Source organism: Cherax quadricarinatus, chromosome 35, assembly GCF_038502225.1.
Source record: "Cherax quadricarinatus isolate ZL_2023a chromosome 35, ASM3850222v1, whole genome shotgun sequence".
Taxonomy (NCBI): Eukaryota; Metazoa; Arthropoda; class Malacostraca; order Decapoda; family Parastacidae; genus Cherax; species Cherax quadricarinatus.
This window is the reverse complement of record NC_091326.1, coordinates 20,365,476-20,391,144: the sequence shown is the minus strand read 5'-3', so window position 1 is coordinate 20,391,144 and position 25,669 is coordinate 20,365,476. Positions and strand designations below refer to the sequence as shown.

Below are 25,669 nucleotides of genomic sequence, written 5' to 3'. Positions count from 1 at the left end.
CAGGTATAGGTCAGCAATAGAAATAATTAGGAGTAAGGGTGGGAACCCTGTCATATGTGGTATTTTGCCAAGGAGAGGAGTTGGAAATGAATGGTTGTCCAGGGCAATTGGTGTCAATTGCTGGCTGGACAAATACTGTAAGGAAAATGCAGTAACATTCATTGACAACTGGGACCTCTTCTGTGGCAGAAATGACATGTATGCCAGGGATGGGGTTCACTTATCTAGGTCTGGGGTGGTAGCACTGGCAACTGCAGTGGAGGGAGCAGTTAGGACTTTAAACTAGGAATAGTTAGTGGTATGGGTTTTGGCAGGAAAACAGTGAAGTCCCAGTGTAGTAATATTACGAGTTCTAGGGGAACTAGTAATAAGCAGAACGAGGTAGATATTGAAAAGCCAGGGACTTTGGGTGATAAGGACAGTAATAGGTTTAGTAGAAAAACAGAAATGAGCAAGAAGGGTAAAGAGAAAGGAGAGTCTTTCAATGTTTATTATGCTAATTGCCGTAGTGCTAGGAATAAGATGGACGAGTTGAGATTAGTTGCTAGTGCAGGTAACATTGATGTATTTGCCTTAACTGAGACGTGGTTTAATTCAAAAAGTTGGGACATGCCTGCGGAATGTCATATTCAGGGTTTTAAATTGTTCCAAGTAGATAGAAGTATCGGGAAGGGGGGTGGGGTGGCATTGTATGTCCGAGATCGCTTGAACTGTTGCATAAAAACGGGTATTAAGTCTGAAGTAACACATACAGAGTCTGTTTGGATAGAATTTTCAGAGGGGCATGAAAAACTGATTTTAGGAGTGATATACCGTCCCCCAAACTTAGATAGGGACCAAGGGAGACTACTATGGGAGGAAATTGTTAAGGCCACAAGGCACGATAATGTAGTAATTCTAGGAGACTTTAACTTTAGTCATATTGATTGGAATTTCTTGACTGGGAATTTAGAATCATACGACTTCTTAGAAGTAGTTCAGGATTGTTTTTTTGAAGCAGTTTGTGACAGAACCTACAAGGGGAAATAACCTGCTTGACTTAATTATGGCAAACAATGAATCCCTTGTTAATAATTTAGAAATTTCAGAGGAACTGGGTGCTAGCGACCACAAATCAATTATGTTTAGCATTGAATGGAAGTACGATAGTAGCGATAACTCAGTAACAGTCCCAGATTTTCGCTTAGCAGATTACGATGGGCTTAGAGAACACTTATCATCTGTTGACTGGGGTAACGAAGTGAGATATCAATATGACAGTTTTCTGAACACTATACATGCTGCTCAAAGAACGTTTATCCCATATAAAGAAATTAGATCAAATAGAAATGACCCAAAATGGATGAATAATAGGCTCAAATATCTACTAGGGCATAAGAAAGGAATTTATAGGCGTATCAAAGGAGGCGAGGGTCATCATGAATCAGTATATTGACATTAAGAGGAACATTAAAAAGGGGATAAGAAAAGCTAAAAGGGACTGTGAAATTAAAGTTGCTAGGGATTCTAAAACTAACCCAAAAAGTTTTTTCCAGGTCTATAGAACAAAAGTTAGAGATAAGATAGGTCCCCTTAAAAATAACTATGGGCACCTTACTGACAAAGAGAATGAAATGTGCTTGATTTTTAATAATTATTTTCTCTCAGTTTTTACACAGGAAGACACTAACAATATTCCAGTAATAAATTTTTATAGTGGGCTAGAAGAAGATAAATTATGTAACATCACAGTCACTAGTGAAATGGTTGTGAAGCAGATAGACAGACTGAAGCAAAATAAGTCGCCGGGTCCTGATGAGTTTTTTTCAAGGGTTCTTAAGGAATGCAAAATGGAACTCTGTGAACCATTAACTAATATTTTTAATTTATCTCTTCAAACAGGTGTAGTGTCTGATATGTGGAAGATGGCTAATGTAATTCCTATTTTTAAAACAGGGGACAAGTCGTTACCGTCAAATTACCGCCCAATAAGCCTGACCTCAATTGTAGGCAAATTACTAGAGTCAATTATAGCTGAGATTATAAGAAGCCATCTCGATGAGCATAGCTTGATTAATGATACTCAACATGGATTCACAAGAGGCCGGTCTTGTCTAACTAATTTATTAACTTTCTTCAGTAAAGCTTTTGAGGCTGTTGACCACAATAAAGAATTTGATATTATTTACTTAGATTTTAGTAAGGCTTTTGATAGAGTTCCGCACCATAGACTGTTAAAGAAAGTGGCAGCTCATGGCATTGGGGGAAAAGTGCTCTCGTGGATCGAGTCATGGCTCACTGACAGGAAGCAGAGAGTGTCCATAAATGGGGTTAAATCCGAGTGGGGATCTGTAACAAGTGGCGTTCCACAGGGATCAGTCTTGGGCCCGTTGTTGTTTATAATATATATCAATGATCTTGATGAGGGAATTACTGGTGATATGAGCAAATTCGCCGATGACACAAAGATAGGTAGGATAATTGATTCAAACGTAGATGTTATGGAACTTCAGGAGGATTTAAACAAACTCTATTCTTGGTCAGAAAAGTGGCAGATGCAGTTCAATGTAGATAAATGCAAGGTTCTGAAGCTTGGGAGTGCCCATAACCCTAGTACTTATAAGTTAAATGATGTAGAACTTAGCCATACAGATTGCGAAAAGGACTTGGGGGTTATGGTGAGCAGCAACCTTAAACCAAGACAGCAATGCCTAAGAGGCCTAAACTAACTAAGGTTGGAGGGAGGGGGTAAAGGAGGTTTTGTGTGGGAGGGGCTTGGACTTCCAGCAAGCATGCATGAGCGTATTTGATAGGAGTGAATGGAGACAAATGGTTTTTAATACCTGACGTGCTGTTGGAGTGTGAGCAACGTAACATTTATGAAGGGTTTCCTCTGAAACCAGCAGGCCAGACTTGAGTCCTGGAGATGGAAAGTAGAGTGTCTGCACTCTGAAGAATGGGCGTTACTGTTGCAGTTTTATAACTGTAGTGTAAAGCAGCGTTCTGGGAAGACAGTGATGGAGTGAATGATGAAAGCTTTTCTTTTTCATGCCACCCTGCTTTGGTGGGAATCGGCCGATGTGTTAATAATAAAAATTATTATAATCATAACTGTGGAGATAGATAGAAATATAATTAAATATAATGCTCTGGTAGAAAATAAAGAAGCAATAAGAGATAATATAAGAAATGTATAAAATGTGAAGAAAATACCTGATAGTTATGCTCCTTATTCACTATACAGCAGCATAAAAAGCCAGCATAAGCATGTTGGCAACATTGTTCCCTGACTCATTTCCTTATTTTTCTTCCAATTATTATAATCAAAAGTTCTAAACCCACAAGGGTTATGCAGTTTTTCCTCCAATGGAAAGCTTGTTTTTACACAGCTGCTTCAGCACTCCATGTATCATTATTATAATCAAACTAAGCACTAAACCCTCCAGGTCATACTATATGTATTTTTTGCATATTATTCCCTGTTATGGGGCTATAGGACCCAACATGTATTTATAAGTAACAGTTACTCTGGAATACCTAATTATATTGAATTGATGGGGACTCAGTTCTAAATGACTGAGAGGCAGCTGGGTCAAGCCTATTTTTCTCAATATAATAGGTTATACTATAGACACATAAACACACAATTTAAATAAGTAGTTTATAAAGTTGTATTTCTTTTTGTAAAAGTAAAATTAAGGGTGGTAGAATTGTGGTAACTGGAGAATTGTGCTTGGCAACAGTCTTTTGTTTTGGTGGGAGCTTAGCTAGTCTTTCTCTCTCTCCCTCTCTGACTCTCTCTGTGGCTGACCTTCAACCTGGCAGGATCTCTGGGTTCTTCTTCTATCTTTTGGGGCAGTATGTGTGCTCCAGGAGTGAGTTTTTATAATTTAAGTTGTGGCCACCATACCCAGGGTGACTATAGTGTCAAAACACTGGTTAGCCCAGAATTATGTCAAGAAGAGAGAAGGACAAAAGTTGTTGGAAAACACCATGTGGAGAACAGCTATGGAGTGTGTAGATCTTTGTTTTGAAAATGTGAGGCTGTAATTGTATATTCTGTACATATCCATTGAGAATAGTTATATTTTTATAGTAGTAGTTTACATAACCTGTGAAGAGGGCTGGTGAAAGGATATCAGAGACACTCAGGATGTAAGTATTACCCCTAGACAGATAAGGCCATTAAGTAAAAAGCTACCCCACACTAGAACATGTAGTGAGAACCTTACTGTCAAAGTAATAAGGGACAACCAACGTAACATTCCCTGATTCATTACATCTCATACAATCACTGAGCCAACACATTCACTATTCCTCTTGTCCCTTCTGTGATGGGATTGGCTATCCCGAGTGATGCCAATTCCCAATTATTATTATTGCAATCATAACTAAGCACTAAGCCTATAAGTCACACAGCACTGCAGCCAGTTCTCAAGTGATAGTGCTTCTGGGATGAAACCTTACAGTGTTTCAAAAGTGCTTTGAAGTAACCTTGGACACTCAGTTGACCCTGGGGAATCACTTCACTATCCTCCATTGCATATGCCTTATAGGTAAGGCTTGGGAGGGAGTGACTTCCAGGACTTTGAAATCTGCTTGGAGAAAACAGTGGCCAGATTATGTCCAAGAGAGGGATTTTGAAGGGTTTGAGACTGACCCTGATCCTGCCGACCCTGTGGACTATTGTGGTACTGGGGAAGTCCATGGGGTTGGAGGCGAGTGGTGAGGATGTGGAAGAGTTGGTGGAGGACCACAGGGAAGAGCTAACCACTGAAGAACTGCAAGAGAGGGATTTTGAAGGGTTTGAGACTGACCCTGACCCTGCCGACCCTGTGGACTATTGTGGTACTGGGGAAGTCCATGGGGTTGGAGGTGAGTGGCGAGGATGTGGAAGAGTTAGTGGAGGACCACGGGGAAGAGCTAACCAGTGAAGAGCTTAAACTCGAACAGCAACAGACTGCAGCTGAGGAACTTGCTTCAGAGGCGGAGGAAGAGGGAGTAAAGGAGGTGTCTTCTTCATTAAGAACATTTGTGCAGTGGAATGATGTGCAAAGTTTTGTCGAGAAGTACCACCCTGACAAAGGTGAAACATATTTACTGACAAAACCCTGTCCCACTTCAGGTAATCTTAGAAATGCCAGAAACAGAGCACTCTGGACAGTGACTCTCAAGCTGGTCCTAGTGGTATTAAAAGGGAAGTAACCCCAGAGAAGGCTTTGCTACCTAAAGTCTTTATGGAGGGGGGTTCCCCTTCCAAACACTAACTCCTCCCTACTACAGCATTAGCCTTCAATAAAGGCACGTAATATTTATATAATTATTAAAAAAAAATTTTTTTTTTGTGAATACAGTGGACCCCCGCTTAACGATCACCTCCAAATGCGACCAATTATGTAAGTGTATTTATGTAAGTGCGTTTGTACGTGTATGTTTGGGGGTCTGAAATGGACTAATCTACTTCACAATATTCCTTATGGGAAAAAATTCGGTCAGTATTGGCACCTGAACATACTACTGGAATGAAAAAAGTTCGTTAACCGGGGGTCCACTGTATTTTTGTTTGGAACGGATTAATTGTATTTACATTAATTCTTATGGGAAATATTTCAGTTTTCGGGTGACCTTCTGGAATGGATTATGGCCGATAACCGAGGTCTTACTAAATTTACAAAGAAACTCGTTTTTTTCTTTTTTGGCCACCCTGCCTCAGTGGGATACGGCCAGTTTAAAATAATAATCATAACTAAGTGGTAAACCCACAAGGGTCATACAGTGCTGCATCATATAGAATAAGATAGCAGAATATTAAACCTTCACCCATGTAATCAGTTCAGCCTTGCCCAACTCCAGTCATTACCTCACCATCGTGCCCTTCATCGCCACCATTTATGAACACTATTTCTTAACCACCCCTTCATCCACCATTTATGAAGTTCACCTTCAGTGACTACTACTGGATCCTGCCAAAATGGCCACCCAATGTCTCACCAGGTCACCTGACATACCCTAAGATGACTGAGCTTACATTGAGCGAAATGACCCAACCACCACAGCATTACCAATAGGAGCTATGTTAGAACACAGCCAAGAGTGAATTTCACAAATGGGGAAATATTCCCACAATGAAACTAAGAGAAATGGGTATTTAGATTGATTGGAGGAAGGGGACAGGAGGTTCAGTTCCTCAGATCGAATCCCTCTGCTGTGGCAAGGGTTACCCTTGTTATTGGTGTCAGTAGGACTGTGTTTGGGGATGATACTCTAAATGTGAACATGACAGAAAAGGTATTATTATTATTACTATTATTATAATCAGGAGAGAAGCACTAAACCTGTGGGATTATACATCGCATGTGGGGGGGATGATGTGAAAGGTATTCATGCTTACTTCAGGGAACTTCACCAGCATCAAGGAACCTTCCTTGAGGGTAGTATTAGTTAGTGCTGTCTATACCTTTAATATTCCATTTAAATATGTCTTGTATTTGGGCATATAATCAAAATAATTACATTTTGCACTTCAGTTAGCTTATAATATATAAAGATTCTTATGTATTGGAAAAATTACTCTTTATTAATAACCTAATATAAATAAGTATATTACAGTTACATTGGCCTGTAAAATATTTTTAAAATATATTTGAGCTACAGGAACACTTATTTCTCATGTAGTAAGACAAAAACAAAAACACACATTCAGCAATGTGAAATAATTAAAAAATGTCACCACTCAAAAATAATTATCTAAAAATTTTGGTTAGTGGTTTATTAGATATAATATACAGTAATCAGGAAAAATGTACAGTTGTCAAAAAAAGTAATGTTACAAATTTTACAGCTGTCCAGAAATATGTATGCTATCAAGATCACAGGTTTCAGACATGCCAAATATATAGTTTACAGACCAAATGTAAAAGTAACAGACAGGCCAAACTTATGGTTAAATTTAGACAGATCAAATGTTATCAGACAAACCAAATGTATAGCCATCCGATCAAATGCACAGCGTTCCTCATACACCTGCAGTTCACACATCAACCCATACCACTTACTTTACAATATCACAGTAAATTACAAAAAATAAGACTTTATATATATATATATATAAATTCTGTGGACATTTGTAACAAAATGAAACTCGAGTGACATAATTTTTCTAACTCCATTTTTTTTCTTTCCTCCATTCCCAACCTAAATGGGAGGTAGGAGGTGCACCAAGTCTCATTCATGACCATTTCAATTCTGTCATACGCAGTTTTGCAATATAGTGCCCTTCCTCATCTGCACTAAATATTTGCTACAAAAATGAGTATCAATAGTCTATATCTACATCTTTTATGAGAACACATGAAACTCCTCAAACATCAGCAAATATTCAATTTCATCAATAAAATGTACTGGAAACATCAGTACTGGTACTGAATATTAGCATCTTAGTGCATTTGCATACCTGCTCATTTAAGATAAATGGTTTTATTACATACGTATGAGATTCGTGCTGCTGTACTTCAAAAGTACGTTGAATGACAATCAGTAGGATCCTGAGCAACTTGAGACCTTTAGTTATTTTTTTTTATTTAAAAATAATGACGTAAATTTTTGTAGGATACAGAATCTGGGCATAATTAAATTAATTTAGAAGGAACATTTCAGTAGCAAATATGTATAGCCTATGTTTAAACTGTACATATGGTTGGTGCAGATGTGATGAACAAGTAGCACACAAAATATATCTGTAGGTACAGTATATCAGATGAGAAAGAATTGTGATGGATGAGCAGTACACACAATCTTTAAGATGGTGTGTCCAATTAAAGGTGTGCATAGATTTTCAAGAGTAGAAGGTGAGTACTGATGACTGGTTGCCACGGAGGAGGAGGAACGGCGGCATCTGGTGTGTAAGAGTCTCTAACCAAGCCATGTAGAGAGGTGCTGAAACTGTTCCCACTGCAGGTATGGGCAGGGTCCTGTTAACAATTCAAACACATTAGATTGTCACTCATATTTTATCTACTAATTCATCAAATGTATCTAGATATGAGCCTTTGTATGACCTTCATATCAAGGTAAAATCCATTTTCTTAAAAGGTTATTTTCTCAAATTTATACATACAAAAACATGCTGGGTTACCATTAAGACTATCAATAATATACTGTGTTTCCCAGTGATGGTAAATGGAGGAGGTAGGAAAGCAAGGTCTGGGGGTAGAATGTTACAACAATGCTTTCTCTTTCCTATACACAGCTATGTTCTAAGATAACTCATTCACTCAATGCACACCATCCAGGGACGAATTACCAGTACCATCCTGCCATGTGCATGTTAATGTTTTGCACTCTGACAGAATGGCTAGTCTTTACTGTGCCTAATGATTATATAAAATGCAGGGATAATCCTACACTTGCTTATCTTTATTATTCTGTTTCTTAATACTGCAACTCTTATTCCTTTCTCTTTAAAGCCTTCATTTTTTTTTCCGCCTACCCTCTCACCTATAAACTGCTATACAAATGCTTAAACCTAAAAATACTGTCCTCCAACTCACATGACAATAAAGGTGGCATTTCTCGAGTGTTCCAGCAGCAGCTCCCTCAAACGAATATGGCGATTGGTCTTGTCCTTCAGGGCTACCAACTCTGACTCTGTGATGCCCTCAGGGGTTTTAACTGAAGAAAGATCAAAGTGATAGATTAAGGAAATTGCAAAAGTTAAGGAATGGCAGAGGTATTCTGTTATCACTTGCTACTGTTTCCTCACAACAGGAATGCACATATTGCAAATATGGGAATGAATTTAAGAGAACTGAAGGATTCACCCTGTGACTAATGTAATCTACTCATAGTAATGTTCATAAAGTATGAAGCTTATACATCAACTACTAATGAGAAAGATCATCATTCTGCCAGTGTTTGCAAAATTAGGATTCAACTTACCTCCATCCTCTTCCTCTGGTGGCACCTTGAAACTGCTAATGAGGTTGTTGAAATCTCTTACTGATTCCTCCTTTGGACGCCGTGTTACATCAGGAACCATGACAACATCAGAGAAATCAATCCGGAACTTGCAGAGCAGCTCGATCATTCTGCGGTGCTCAGAAGCTAAATCATCCTGTAGAGGTTAAAGAAAAAAAAAATTATATTTATATGACAACTGGCTTCACAAATATTACGAACATTAAGTAATACTGTTACTATTAACAAATGCAATAATAGTTTGTAAGCAAGAAGAAAATAAGGATATGCTCTACAATAATTTAATCTGAAATTAGATTACTACAGTTTCCTCTACCTTGTTCACCCGTACTACTTTCATGGGTGGAGAGGTGCTTTCAAACAAAAGAAAGCAGAGGAAAAGATAAAGGCACCTTCTCTTTATATTACCTTCCACAAATTTAAGATAAAACTAAATAAAACAAAAAAACCTCATTACTTAAACTAGGAAAATCAACAGTTCACAATAATCCTGATATTGTACTTTACTATTAAATTTTTGGGTGTATTCTTGTGATATAAAATGAACTGGGCTTAACATATCCTGCTGAAATTGCTGGTTACTTACTTTTTTATTAGCTAGGCAGAATACCCTAAGTTTGCAGGAAGACCAGGATGCCCGAGTTGTAAGGATGTACGGGATCAACATTGTCAGACCTGGGAGGAAAAAAATTTTATGGTAACTTGTAAATTTGAAAAATGTCTGAAAGAAATTTACTGGAAACAAATGACCAATATTTATATCTTTGAAAATAGCTCACTGCAACTGTAACTTATCTTCATAATGGCTGGAGTAGCATACAAAAATTGGTTCTAGTCACAACATAACAAAGTTGTAATTTGTATTATTTACATGCCAAACAGTGTGTGTGTGAGTATGCATCTACATGTACTAGTTGCAGGGACTAATTTACAGCTCCTGGCCCCCACCTCTTTCTGCCACCTCACTCTCTAGTTTATTCCACTTCCTGATAACTAAGGTTTTACAAATGCTTCTTAAGGTCCCTGGGATTCATGCAAGTTTCAACTTCCAGCTGTGCCCTCTTGTTCCCATCTCCAAAACATTCTGTCCCTGTTTACCTTGTCAATTTCTCTCAGCATTTTGGATGTCATTATCATATCCTTCCTAGTCCTCCTGTGTCATTAAGCCGAGTTCCCTGCAACCCCCCTTTCCCAAACACGCACATACATACATGTACATATGTTGCAATGCTCACATTCTACAGGATCTTCAGGCAACTTAATGCTTTTTTGCATTCTCCTAATTACTCTTAGACTCTATCTCCCTATGCCTCTTATCTTCAGGTTTATACACCCACCTAATCAATCTATCATGCTTCATTTTTTCTTCATAACAAACCCACTTCAACAAATACTCTTCCAGTCTTTAAATTAAACCTTTCATACCACATAATTGATTCCTGGGATTTTATTTTTCTTCTTTCAACAAACTGGCTGTATCCCACCAAGGCAGGGTGGTCCAAAAAGAAAAATGAAAGAAGGGGTTACTAGCCCATTGATTTCATTTTTATCCTTGTATAAAAACAGGAAATATGTTAATATTTCTTGTCACTAATGATAAGTTGTCCTGATTTACACTGATAAGGGGCTATTTTTTTTCCCTAAGGTAATTTCTTTACAAATTAAAATCAAACCCTTCCTCCAACCACCCTGTTTCGTATTTCTTGCCAATTTCCTTTCAAACTTCTTTTCACAGATTCCCCAATGCATATACAACTTTCTCTCATCTATCCACGAATAAAATTATTATTGCAGTACTGTATTATTATTATTACTGTAGGGTTAGTTAGGGATTCTTGCTATTAGTAAGCAACTTACCACCATCATCATACAGCCACCACACGTCAATTGTTCCTTTGGGCTGTTTTCGTGTGAATCGGAGCATGGCATCTACTATCTGTGGTGCCACCACTTCACCATTGGCCAGACGGTATGTAGGGTCTTTTGTCTTCTTGCCCATCTTCAGGTTTTCCAGGAATGATGGATGGCTAGCTTCATCTGGCACTGCTGCAGCATTTGTATAACCTACAACAGCAGCTGTTTCAGAATAGAATTGTAATATTATGCTATAAATCTTCAATAAAACATACTGTCACAAATGTAATAAAATGTAAAATGTGAGCCATAGAATTTATGCAGACACTTTTGTTCAGAAAGGCAAGTTGTCTATGGTTTCAATGTAGCACAAATCAGAATCATATGCAAAAGTAATGCTCCAGTAGCATTAACAAGACATGAACCTGTTTCCATTAGAATTTTGTTGCTAGTGTAAATTCTTCTTAAAATGAGCTCTTGTTTAAAGATTTTCTTTACATTTAATATATACATATTATTTAAAAATATTCCAATTCAATACCTCACTAAGAGCACTAGTTAATTTTTTTATACAGTATATTGTAAATGAAATGAAGATGGGTGATAATTTCTAGCAGGTGTTGCATAAAAAACAGGATTCAGGTAGAATAACTTATTGTAATGTATTTTTTAACTTAATTTACAGTTACTATACCTTAAACTGATTAATGACTTTCTAAAAAAAATTATTCCACCTTCATCTTAAGAACCATTTTTATTACTATTATTTTTATTAGGGGGAAGCACTAAATCCATAGGGGTCAAACTGTGCATGGGGAATGGGAGGCAATCAGATTTGATCCAAGGAAGAAGACAGGCCTACTTTCTTGGACCAAGAACCCCTCACTTGCATCAAGACACCTCCCTGAGGTGTTGAATCATTATCATGACTGAAAAAGACAATCTTTAACACTGACCACTAATTTCGTTGTATGCATGCTAACTTTCTTGTATGCAGAAAAAACTACTTTAATCATGTCAAAATTATAAAGAAATCTTTATAATATATTGCTTCGCTACATATTACCATTATCAAGAACTAGAGAAAAAATCATAAGCGTAATGTGTAAACAAATGTGATATCTCTCATAGACTTCTGCAGAATGTAAGGGTACAATACTGTAACTTAGAAACATATGAACACATGCACATTATATGGGATCTTTATATACTGAGTACAGTATATGAATCTCGTCAGAAATCGATAGAGATTTATCTCACTTAGTTGGCCATATTACAGTATGCTATGTTATGCACTGAATACTGAAATTTAAAAGCCATTTATGCATTGAATCTGCAATTTACAAGCAAATTTAACTAGCATACAATTATAACATTTAAACTCTTGGTAAGTTTGGATTGAAACCAAGAAACCAATTATACAATACTTTGGATATACTGTAGCTACTAACACTTTCCATTGGCTCCTTTATCAAAGACTTATTCCAAACACTAAAGAACTCTTCTGGCATCCTACTTTTCTTTAGTCATCCTTTGTTAATAACCCTTTGACTGTCGCAGCTCCAAATCCTGAAGTGTCTACTAGTGTCGCAAAATTTTTGGAGTAAAAAAAACTATTTTTTCTTATGAAATGATAGAGAATCTTTTTCCGATGGTAATGACACCAAAAGTACGGCGATATATACGCACTGGCAATTTCGCCAACTTTCAGCCTTATTTTCAGCCAATTCCACTGTTCCAGCCAACCAAACTCATAGCTATTTCTTTAGAACTCCATTTTTCTATCAACTGAGTACAAGAAACCGCCCATTTACCGATTTCAACTACCCAATTGAGTGGTCAGAAATTAGAAATTTGGCCAATTTCATGCAAATTAAAAAAGATGCCAATTTCAAAATAGGGTCCAGAACAAACAATGCAGACATTCTCGGCACTAAAAATAACATCTTGTGTTCATTAGTCATATCTCCAGGCCCCTCTTATATTACTCTTCTTTTCTATTTTTATTTTTTGTTCACACAAAAAATAGAAGATTTACTGTTACGCAGACTACTGCATCATTGTAAAAATAGTATAAATAATATCAGTGCACTAGTGAAAGAATATTAGTCTCCTCAGTTGACGTGTAGTGTGATTAGCTTCCTCTTGAACATTGGTAAAAATTGAACATTTCTGCTACTTTGAGCTCAATTTCAAGGTCATTTTCATCGTGAAACTAATCAAAATCACCTCTCTTTCTGTATTATTTTTCCATTCTATCAAATGAAAGCAAGAAAACGAGAATACAACCATAAATGCTATACGAAAATACACCTCAAATTCGGTGTTTTAATCCAGAAACATGGGCGGAGTTTTTTTTTCTCATTATGCACTGCGTGCATAATGCATTTTTTTTATACATTGCACACTGACCACACAGACCCATTCTCTCACATATGGGCCTACCAGCTTTCTCCTGCTTGATTTGAAGCCGCTAGAATTTTTTTTTTTTTTAACAAGTCTCCCACCAAGGCAGAGTGACCCAAAAAGAAAGAAAATCCCCAAAAAGAAAATACTTTCATCATCATTAAACACTTTGACCTCACTCACACATAATCACTGTTTTTGCAGGTGCTCAGAACACAACATATACGTATAAAGATACATGACATATCCCTCCAAACAGCTAATATCCCGAACCCCTCTTTTAGAGTGCATTTCCAGGACTCAAGTCCAGCTATATAAAAATAACCGGTTTCCCTAATTCCCTTCACTAAATATTACCCTGCTCACACTCCAACAGATCGTCAGGTCCCAAATACCATTCGTCTCCATTCACTCATATCGAACATGCTCATGCACGCCTGCTGGAAGTTCAAACCCCTCACCAACAAAACCTCCCTTACCACTTCCTTCCAACCTTTTCGTGGATGACCCCTACCCCGCCTTCCTTCCCTTACAGATTTAAATGCTCTCCATGTCATTCTACTTTGATCCATTCTCTCTAAATGACCAAATCACCTCAACAACCCCTCTTCAGCCCTGATACTTTTATTAACTCGAACTCTGAATTTTATGCATAATATTTACACCACACATTGCCCTTAGACAGGACATCTCCACTGTCTCCAACCACCTCCTCGCTGCTGCATTCACAACCCAAGCTTCACACCCATATAATAGTGTTGGTACTACTATACTTTCATACATTCCCTTCTTTGCCTCCATAGTTAACGCTTTTTGTCTCCACATATACCTCAACGCACCGCTCGCCTTCTTTCCCTCATCAATTCTACGATTAACCTCATCCTTCATAAATCCATCCACCGACACGTCAACTCCCAAGTATCTGAAAACATTCACTTCTTCCATACTCCTCCTCCCCAATTTGATATCCAATTTTTCTTTATCTAAATCATTTGATACCCTCATCACCTTACTCTTTTCTATGTTCACCTTCAACTCTCTACCTTTACACACACTCCCAAACTCATCCACTAAACTTTGCAATTTTTCTTTAGAATCTTCCATAAGCACAGTATCATCAGCAAAAACCAACTGTGTCAATTCACATTTTGTATTTAATTCCCCATAATTTAATCCCACCCCTCTCCTGAATACCCTAGCTTCATCATTCCACCAATCACTCCTCTTTCCTCCTTCACCCACCCTCCTATAACCACAAACTTCTGCCCCACATTCTAATACTGCATTTAATCCCACCCCTCTCCTGAATACCCTAGCATTTACTTCTTTTACAACCCTTTACTTCAGCATTCCACCAATCACTCCTCTTTCCTCCTTCACCCACCCTCCTATAACCACAAACTTCTGCCCCACATTCTAATACTGCATTTTTTAAAAATATTCCAACCCTCTTCAACCCCCCCACTACTCATACTTGCACCAACCCACCTTTCTGCCAATAGAATTATTGAGTATATATACGTCCGAAACACTGTCTCGTAAGACGTATGTATATGGCCGAAACAGTCAAAGTTAAAACGCCCATTGCAACTACATAAGAACTAGAAACCTACTCTTATTTAACTATCACTAACAAAAACTATGACACCTCCATGCAGGTCTGACACCTTCATGCAGGTCAAGAGGTAAAGTATTTGAAATATGACTGTACCTCGAGTCAACTTTTGAAACCCAAGAATAAGGGTTTTTGCAAGAGCTGGGGATATATAATGGTTTAAAGTATTAGCAACTATAATACACAAGAAATTCTATTTCAAGTATATCTATGCATGTCCCCATGTTATTTCATGAACATGCATTATAGAATTATTCATTTAAATAGCTAAAAAAATCATCTTGCACATCTTGCAATTTCTCCTGATTCAAGGAGAGTGGTCAATGCAGTGTGTATGGAATCTGTACCCGACATTCAGGTACCAAACATTCAGGTACAGATACATTCAGGCTGATGGCAATTCAAAGCTTGGAGATTAGGAGGTGTGGGGTTACTAAAAGTATTGTGATGAATGGTTTAGAAAACCGACAAGTATTGTCCAGAGGGCTGAGGAGGGTTTGTTGGGGTGGTTAGGACATTTAGACAGGAATGAGCAAGGTAGGGTAAGTGTAGCCCTAAAAAGGTTGGAGGGATGGGGGGGGGGGGTAATTATTATAATCAAAAGAAAATGCTAAACTGGAAGGAAGGGCTTGGACACCCACCAAACATGTGTGAGCATGTTAGACAGGAGTGGAGGCAAATGGTTTTCAGGGCTTGACATGTTGTTGGAGTGTGAGTAAAGCAACATTTTTCAAAGGGATTCAGGGAAACACCAGTTAGCCTGAAGGCAGTAAGTACACTGCCTGCACTCTGCAGGAGGAGGGTGGAGATATTTGTAGTTTGGAGGGGCATCTGAACTGTAGTATCACCACACCTCCAGCAAGACAAGTGATAGTGAATGATGGTCATCATACCTCAGTGGGAGATAGCCAATGTAAAAAAAAAAAATCTATTTCTGATTTGGACATACAATGCATTCAAGTTAATTTCAGTGTTATATTTTTCTTATATAACTCTAATTATGGGTTGTTTTGTGCAAACTTGCCCTCACTATATACAGACTATACAGACTGACTGTACTACTTACAAGGACCAGTAGAAACATCTACTTCATTTTGGTAGTGGCCAAAGCTGACTGTAGAGGTGGATGTAGGCAAAGTGGAGGGATCGGTATTGGATGCAGTGGCACCACCAGAGGAGGTAGGGTTGGTAGAACCATTATAGTTTGGGTCCTCTTCATCTTGCGACACCTCGGTCAGATGGGAGTAGTCAAGGCCACCCTCTACACACAAGATTCCTACAGCCAGATGCAATCCAAAAGCATGGCTGTGGGAACATGACATTTGCGAATGTTAGAATTACAATATAGTAAAGCCGGTAATTATTGGATTTTCCGAAGATAAAAGGCCTCCCTGTGAATATGATGATGATAATTTGCTGCATGTAATGTTTTTATTCAGTTTGAGAGTTCCTAATCAAAGTTTTCTCTGCTTTTATTGGCATTATATCATGTACTGGAGAGGATCACAAACAAATTAAAAATATGTACTTTGACAGTGAAGGTTCAATGGGGTAAGAGGAACTGCAAATTCAGCAACATCTAAATTTTGTATGAATAAAATATTTATTAGTACATGCAGAATAATCTTGCCACTCACTGAATAGTCTTGAAGTAACCTTGTAGTTCTTCAGCTGGGCATGTCTTCCAGGTTGACTTGTAGCCCATGAGGACCAAATTGGGTCGTAGTTTACCCAGACCAACATTACACATTAGCATCCTGGCAGCCATTTCCATGGAAGGGCCATCAGCAATAGAGTGGAAGGCCCTCACCTTGTGTCGAGACAACCAGTTTGTGGCTTCTACATAGTGTCTTGTCCGTACTCTCTGAGACTGCATTTCCTGAGATCAACGAGAAAGTTGTTAACTTTCTAATTACAGAATTTAATTGTTTTTGTATATGCATAGCTATTTAACTACAGTATTCATTTGTCTTTTCTATATGATCACGTGCAATTTTTAAAATTTTCATCTGCCTATCTCTCTTACTCTCTATGATTAAAAATATCTTACTTTAAAACATTGACCAGTGATAAGGAGGGACATGTTCTTTGTGATGGAGTTTGCAAAGTGGATGAGAGGTGGCCTGGCATAGGGTGCTCCAGTCAACACCAGGATCTGAGGCCGGAAAGTCTTGATATGCTCTTCCACTTGATTTAGAGATATGGTCGAGTTTAGTGCCATACTGTATATCTGTGCCTGTGTTGATGATCCCCAGTTAACATCTGGAAAGCAAAAAAGAATTTAAGACTCAAATAAACAATTATTGATAAATTCTTCTGGGTACTCTCAAACCTTGGCAAAATCTGCAATGTTGCCAAGAATTTCAAGTAGTGTTAATTTTAAAGGCTTAAAGGAGTGCCTGAATATTTTTGTATTATAATAAAATTAAATCAAGTATCCCTTGGATGCAAAAAAGATGAATATTAACATAAATTCAGCACATACCAGGGAGACAGCTATGGGGAAGACATGAAAATAGAAAAGCAAAAAATAATTTATGGAGAAAAGTATTTATTAAAAGAGCATTGTGCAATTAGTAAAAATTAAGCCAACCCCTAAGACGAATAAAAGAAGGAAATGAGGAAGAAGGGGGTAAGTAAAAAAAGTAAGATGAGATAAAAAAAAAAAAAAGAATGGAGAAAAAACAAGAGGACAATTAGAAAGAAATGAGTAAGAGGCAAATGAGGAAGAGAACTAGAAAATGTGAGTAGAAAGAGGCAAAGGGATGAAGAAAATGGCAGAAAAGGACGAGGAAAAAAACAAGTATGGCAGATACAAAATGAAAGAAGACAGCAAGAATGATAAAAAGAAAAAGGAAGAGAAAATTTGAAGAAAAAACAGGATGAGAAGAAAGGTAGACAAAAAAATATTGGCAACATAAAAAGAAAAGGAAGGGGGAAAAAAAGCACAAGAAAAAATTGGCAAAAAGGAATTTTAAAAAATAAGCAAGAGAAGGTTAAAGGAGACAAAAGGGACAACAATAATGAAAGGAAGGAAAATATAGAAGGGTGTAAAAAGAGTAGATAGGAAGTGATATTATATGTTAAAAAAAGGACAGAGGGCAGTGGGGAAAAAAGAAGGGCAAGATTACCTGGCTTCCTGTAGACGACTATGAAGTAGAGGAGAATGATGATGATGATGGTGATAAGTGCCGTGTACCACTGGATCATAAACATGATGGCTGTGCACAATATACCTCCCAGGAGACTTAGCCACTTGTTATAGTACTGCAACAAAAATATATATATTTAAGAATGCAATACAATAAATTAGTTCATATTACTATCACACAAGCACAAAAAATGCCCTAGCCTTAGCATATTAAAGGAAACAAAAGGCTCTCTGCAAGTCAGATACATTATCTGAATCCCTTTTCTAATGTTCAACTTTTGAAATAAATTTGGTCAGTGAGAGATGACATTTATTTATTTTTATGAGTTTTTTCATCAATGATTAATAAAAATATCCTAGATGGGATACGGCTGGCTTGTTGAAAGAAGATGCAGATAAATTTGTACCATGTACAAATTTTTTTGATAACTTAATATTTAGAGAACTTACTCTGTATATTTAAAATATAGCTTATCAAAAACAATTACATGTAATTTTGTGGAGTTTGTGGTGGACACTTACTGTGAAGGTGGGTCGCCAACTGGGAGTGTGCTGTAGGGATGCGTGGAAGGTGGAGAAGTTGATGAGGGCGTACGCAGCCAAGAAGAAATTGGTAATGATGGCTGCAATTGAATCAAGGCGAGCTGACAAAGAAAATGAGATACGACAAATGAAAAAAGTAGAAATTTAATATGGAAATTAAAGACAGATGAAATTTTACCAAATCATAAGCTTCCCGTTTAACCCTTAAACGGTCCAAACAAATCGTAGTGCTACAAAAGCAGATCTACTTTTTTTTACATATTTTAAAATACGTATAGCAAAAAAAAAAATGTAGATAAAAGTTTTTTTAAACGTTTTCAAATGTAAAACAAAAAAGAAGATCTACATTTTTTTACATACTTTCAGATGTTGAAAAAACGTATATATACGTTTGGACCATTTAAGGGTTAATATCAAACAGATGGCAGAGTACAGAGAAAAGTGAGCATAGAGGATTTTTTTTTTTTTTTTGCGTGAGAGTAGGCCCTCTTTTCATATCTTACTGGTTTGGAAAACAATGTTCTTCCTTACTTGGAACTTCATAATGAACTGTAATATAATATTTTATTTCCACTTTGTTGCCATATACAGTGGACCCCCGCATAACGATTACCTCCGAATGCGACCAATTATGTAAGTGTATTTATGTAAGTGCGTTTGTACGTGTATGTCTGGGGGTCTGAAATGGACTAATCTACTTCACAATATTCCTTATGGGAACAAATTCGGTCAGTACTGCCACCTGAACATACTTCCGGAGTGAAAAAATATCGTTAACCGGGGGTCCACTGTAATAGATTCCAATCATTATAACCAGAGTGCCTGCACTCTGAAGGAGGGGTGTTAATGTTGCAGTTTAAAAACTGTAGTGAATGATGGTGAAAGTTTTTCTTTTTCGGGCCACTCTCCCTTGGTGGGAATCGGCCAGTGTGATAATAAAAAAAAAACCTATTCTTCATTCAGTATTAATGTGGCTTTTTGGAATTATTTTTCAAGCTATCAATGTTTATTAATATATTAATCACTAATAATTTCGACAATAATTCAATAAATTAATTCCCTAGTCACGTGATGAACATACCAGTATATCATTCTCTACTGATGGCTTACTTTGCATAACCAAGTTGGTTAATGAATAAGGTACAGCATTAAGCAACTTGAATATAAAATTTCAAATTAAAACACTAAATATTTTCCTAATAATATGGAATGTTTACTGTGGATTATCAACCCTCTTTCCCTCCCCACAAACGAAGTCCCAGGCTTTCCCACAATGAATGTTCCCATCCTATTGTATCATGATGACCCAGGCACCCATACAATGGTAACCTACCAATGAGGGTGAAGATCAGCACAATGATGAATGTGAGGACATAGCCACGGTAAGGTTCATCACTTTTGCCATAGCCCTTGCCAAAGAACTCAATATATGGGTAAAGCTTGTCCTTACAGAGAGCCTGCAATGAGAAAAATATGTTAATAAAAATTAAAAAATAAAAATAAATATCAGATTGGAAGAAGAGACATGTCCTCAAATGGGTCTCTGAAAGATGAAGTGTACCACAGAAGGGATGGAAGGACACAATGATGTGCCCCAGGTTGAGTGAACCCTGCAAACTGGAAGCTGAAACATCTGTGGAGAAAAAAAAAGTATTTATAGAGACAACAAAGAAGAATGCACCCAGGAATACTGATACCAATCCTTTTATATAAGTGTGAGGTATGGCCTTTAAAAGTTGCAGCAAGGAGTTTGGACACAATGGAGATGTCACATTTAGGGAGGATGAATGAGAACAGGATGACCAAGAGGGTATGTATGTAAATTCATGGAGGAAGGCAAAAGATGGGAAGGCAAGAAAGAAGTTTTCAGTGGTAGAAGACTGAGCATACAATGGGCATGTGTGAGGATGTTAGATCATGGTATCTGGAGATGAGTGATTTTAGGAATTTGACATGCTGTTATAGTGAGCAAGGTAATACTTATGGAAAGATTCAGGGAAACTTGTTAGCCAAAGTCCTGGAATAGGGAGGGGTTGTTGGGGTAATTTGGAGGATGAATGAGAACAGGATGACCAAGTCCTGGGATAGGGAAGTTCAGCTTCTACATCCTGAAGAAGTGGGTCAGCCCTTTCATAATCTGATAATCTAAGAGTACTGAAACTTACAAATGCACTTAATTATACATATACAGTACTCACAATCATGGAAGTTAGGTACTGTGACAAATACATTAAGACTTTGTATAACTATTGTTTTTTATACAAACAAATATAATTATAAGATGAGAAACCAGGAATGCTTCTTTTTTTTAAGCTGGGGCCTCCTATGTATTTTCTATTTAAGTGGAGCTGTACATGTGTGCATCATTTGGTAATCATGATTACACATTACAGAGCCTGGCTAGTAGTTGGACAGATGACCATATGGGAATTAGCTCATCTTTGGCTATGGGCGGCACTCCAATAAGCTAATACATTACCTGGAAGACCTTGGGGGCAGAGACAATTGAGGCCAGAGCAGATGAGATCGTGGCAGCAAAGCAACCAGCGAAGATCAATGGGCCAAAGATAGACACCAGCTCCATCACCTGCAGGAGGCAAATTTATTTTCATTAACAGAAAATAAAAAGTAAATAAGAAAAAGAAAAAAAAAAGAGGGAGAAGAGATAAGAGTGTGAAAGGGAAGAGAATTTTCCAGGTCCTAAACTATGTCAATAAATAACACCAGACTTTGAAATGAGCATTTTGCTTTTAAAACAAATACAAGAAAATCATACCTCAATATGATTTAAATGCTCAATGTGATTGTAAACTGTGTGCCTAATACATGGTGAGTATACTAGTGACATACCTGAGAACTGTTGCTAAGGCCATATTCACACACTGTATCTGTACAGTTAGTGAAAGACCAGTCTGCTACCTGGGTGATGTTTCCTGTGGCATCCCTCACCTCAACTGCCCCAGACAGGAGTACAAGGATCATGTAGGAAAAGTAGGTGATAATGATGGCCAGAATTGTACCCTTGGGTATGGCTCCTGATGGGTCCTGTGGATAGGAAGGATATCAAGCTATAGAACTGTAGATACTATTTGGCAAGTTATTTTGTATACTGCAACAGTGTACAGGTATTAAAATTTCTAAATGAATCTTTTAAATCTCTTGGGCTTGAAAGCGCTAATGGAGAATTTATAAAACTAAACTAACACCGAAAATGATAAGACAACGGACATAACACTATCATTTATAAAAATTATGTTTTTAAAGATTTTAAAGCCTAACAACCTTGAGTTCTGGATAATATTTTTTTCAGTTAATGTATAATTAAACAGATAAGATTCGTGAAATTGTAATAGCACAATTGCAAACAAATCACATAATGTGCCTACAAGTTTTAGGGCTCACTTGCTTGAAACAGTTCAAATTCTATTATAAAAATTTGGTGTGTCATTTTACAGTCTCTCACAGAAAACATGATGCAAAACAATCAAATCAATCTCTTGTTAACTAGATGAGCCAGTCTGTGGTGTTACACTGGAAGGTAGTCAGCTAACACTAGCAGCTTGGCTGACCAAGGCCATAAACCATAAACAAGGTCAGAGATGACCCCTGGAATTATCTCCAGGGGTCCACTGTCTAGTCTTGAAAACTCTTATACATACCTTCAGGTCACCTGATATGTTGGCTCCAGCCAGGATACCAGTACAGGCTGGGAAGAAAACGCTGAAGACACTAAAGAAGCCCGTATTTCCTTCCTCTCCACTTTGTTTGCCCTCGTCACGATAGTCCGAAAAAAAATTTTCGTTGAATAATGTCCCTGCAGAGATGAATGAAGATTAAGGATCAATGACTACTATTGACTTCTGTGTCTTCTCTCCCTATTTAATTTCTTTGTAATCACCTATATGTTGCTGCAGAAATGAAGCTGTCTAGGACAATACCAAAATTATGTGCTAACTTTTTAACCGCCTTTTATATACAGCCTCTCCTCACTCATTTACCAACGACTTGGAGTTACAACGAGCTCTCTGACCCGTATGCATACCAAAGTAATGTATAACAGAGCTAATTTCCTCTATTCTGTTTATTACAATATACAGTACAATACATGTACTGTATTTTTTTTTTTTCAACAAGTCGGCCGTCTCCCACCGAGGCAGGGTGACTGTATGAACATTTTAAAACATACCAGAAATTTTATAAATGGTGCAACGGTGACACTAAAACAATGGTTGACACAAACCGACTACCATTATAGTATGCTCCTCACTTAGTGATGAATTCGTTTACCAACGTGGTCTTAGGAACAGAACTCCATTGTTAAGTGAAGAGAGGCTGTACTGTGCTAAACCTATATTCGTTTACCGACATGGTCTTAGGAACAGAACTCCGTTGTTAAGTGAAGAGAGGCTGTACTGTGCTAAACCTATATTTGTTTACCTTGATGTTTTCCTGGTAGATTTAATAGCTTGTGGTGGTGGAATTCATGGTGGTGTTGGTGGAAGTATTAACAAGTCGTATTAACAGTGTTGGAACGGGTACAAGCATTGACAAAATTGATGATGGTCATGTTAGATGTGATACAGGCTATGTGATGGCTTCGGTGATCATAATGGGAGCAATTGAGGTGATGATGAACCTGTTATCAACTGTGGTGGAATCGGTGGGCACTGGCCCAGATCATGACACCTAGTACTGGGAGAGCTCCCAATGACAATTAAGACAAGTACTAGTATGTAACTATGGGCTAGAGCCTGGGTAAGGCTCTAGCCCAAAGTTACATATTAGTTACATATTAGCCACTTACCGTTCAAACCAATAAAGCCCTGGGCAATCTCTTCTTCAGTAAGAGGTCCCACAAAGGCACCAATGATGAAGTCCAGGATGGCCACCAACAGTACGACTAGTAGGACTACCTGTGCCTGTACACACAAAGGTATAAGTGACAAAGTATATCAATATTTAATTTGGTCTATTATGCAAATAAAACTTGTATAGCTTTGATATCCCTGAAGTTCTGGCTTGGTTAATCTTAAAATTACAACATGTGGCTATCAAATTACATCAAACATGAGTTACATGCAAGGAGAGTATCAGTAATAATTTTTTAACATACCCTGGCTTCCCATTCCATGCCGATGACGCAGATTGCAAAGAGGACAACTAGTGTGATGCTGCCAATCACCCTCACATCATTAATACCACTGTCGAATATCTGCAAGCCCTGAGACCTCAGCAGGTCATTCATGGACTCACAGAAGCCGACTATGTACATGGCAGCTGCAATGGCATTTGCCAAGGAGAAGATCAAACCGATGGCCCCACCGAACTCAGGCCCCAGTGAGCGACTAATCATGTAGTAGGTGCCACCTGAAGAAGGGGTAACAATGTAACAACTAGTGGTACAGACATCATTTATGGGAAAACAGAGGCAGATGCTGGGAAGGGCAGCTACTTTGGCTGCATCACATTTACAATTATGCCATACACATTTAACTTTGAGTTAAGCTCAAGAATGACTCCATCATATTAAGCAAGACACACACACACACACACACACACACACACACACACACACACACACACACACACACACACACACACACACACATTCTCTCTCTCAGATTACACGAAAGCGTTCATCACATCCAAAAATCAAGTGTACGCTGCTATATAATTAGAGACTGAAATGCTGCATGAACAAACCTCCTTTGATCTGGCCATTGGTGGAAATGGCGGCCATGGACAGAGCGGTGATGGTGGTGACGATGTTACCACATGTCACGATCAGCATACCCTCCACTGCAATACAAATACTAGTGTGAAATAACTGAAAATACAAGTGGTCAATATCATATATATTCTGATGTGTATGCATGGAAAGCAGCATGTGTATACTGTACAATTAAATGGTATAGTATACCATTATATATCATACCATAATGTACATATCAATGAGAGGTCGCCTACAAGGAAGCGCTGAATGACCTTTTGGTTCAGCAATGTAAATTTCACAACCACCTTCTCCCAACCTATGAGGACCCATTTACTCTCAATGCTCTTGAACCACGGAACTGGAGTGAGTCCCCACTTCCTTGGATCAAACTTTGTTACTTTATGCACTTACTACCATCAGGGCATCAACTGAGAAAATTTATTCCCAAGGTCATCAAATAACTATTGAATCATATTGGCGAAAACATTTTTGCTGTACGGAGGCATAAACAATTGCAGTAACAAAGTCTCATTCATTCAGTGCAAGGAGAGGTGGAAGCTCGATCCTCCATCTGCTAATACTAAGAATGACATGACCCCCCCCCCTTCCCCAGGGTAGGCGTGAACAAAAATGATTTATTAGGGACAACTTTAAAGTTCGGAAAAAATACGAGGAGGAGGTACCAGCACTTTCCTCCCTCGGCTTCAGGACTAAATGTACTACCAACCTACTTCACAGAAATGTATAATAAATTGGAAACATTTCACCAGGTTGACTAGTTTTCATGCATTTTCAAGTTCTTTAAATACAACCATATTTCAGTTAGGCAATACAGCATTTTCTCAAATTATGATATACAAAAAACTAAAACAAATAAACGTAAAAGTGTACTTACAAATTCCGGCTTGGCCCACGACCCATGGAAGCCTAAGGAAGAGGATTACTCCCCAGATGTTGAGAAGGCATCGCACCAGAACTCCCTGCACCCAACCGAACTTGCCTTCTCCGCCAGTTTCTTCCTCTACAGTTCCCCTCGACGGTCCCACTCGCACCTGGTGGACAAACACTGCAGTAAGAATACTGGCATCACATGGAAGGAGGGGGATAATGGTGAATAAGATATGTGCACTACCTTGGTATCCTTATCCGAGAGATTTTGCCCACCAGGGTTTTTATCAGTATAATTAGCGTGGAATGGAAATATTTAAGTCGCGTAACAAATTCTGTGGGTCACAAACACTGCTCTAAACAGGAAGTCAAGCTATCTTCTGTAACAAGATTTCATGATAGTGTCGTGTCTGATTAGTACAATTAGATCAAAAGCATATAATACAGACAAGATGGTGAATAAGATATGTATGCAACGCATTGGTATTAGAAGTGGAAACTAGCCTGAGTTCAACACTGAAAATAGTATAAATTCTGAAACAGG

The 25,669-nt window shown here is 37.9% G+C and overlaps 1 protein-coding gene across 2 annotated transcripts in view; it reads right to left on the bottom strand.

Moving 5' to 3' along the window:
- Window positions 1-6,461: 6,461 nt before the first annotated feature.
- The window catches only part of LOC128695098 (sodium chloride cotransporter 69), a gene marked incomplete at its 5' end in the record, with an annotated part of 43,882 nt that continues 24,674 nt past the window's right edge, over window positions 6,462-25,669 (bottom strand). Inside the window, 18 exon segments of one of the 2 annotated variants that reach the window (XM_070091428.1) lie at window positions 6,462-7,949; window positions 8,529-8,649; window positions 8,917-9,091; window positions 9,542-9,630; window positions 10,813-11,031; window positions 15,897-16,135; window positions 16,468-16,709; window positions 16,881-17,092; window positions 17,962-18,097; window positions 18,504-18,625; window positions 19,858-19,981; window positions 21,004-21,111; window positions 21,375-21,569; window positions 22,184-22,338; window positions 23,329-23,443; window positions 23,638-23,891; window positions 24,228-24,323; window positions 25,133-25,289. In XM_070091428.1, coding sequence (XP_069947529.1) covers window positions 7,814-7,949; window positions 8,529-8,649; window positions 8,917-9,091; window positions 9,542-9,630; window positions 10,813-11,031; window positions 15,897-16,135; window positions 16,468-16,709; window positions 16,881-17,092; window positions 17,962-18,097; window positions 18,504-18,625; window positions 19,858-19,981; window positions 21,004-21,111; window positions 21,375-21,569; window positions 22,184-22,338; window positions 23,329-23,443; window positions 23,638-23,891; window positions 24,228-24,323; window positions 25,133-25,289 — 2,895 coding nt within the window. 2 annotated transcript variants of the gene reach the window in all.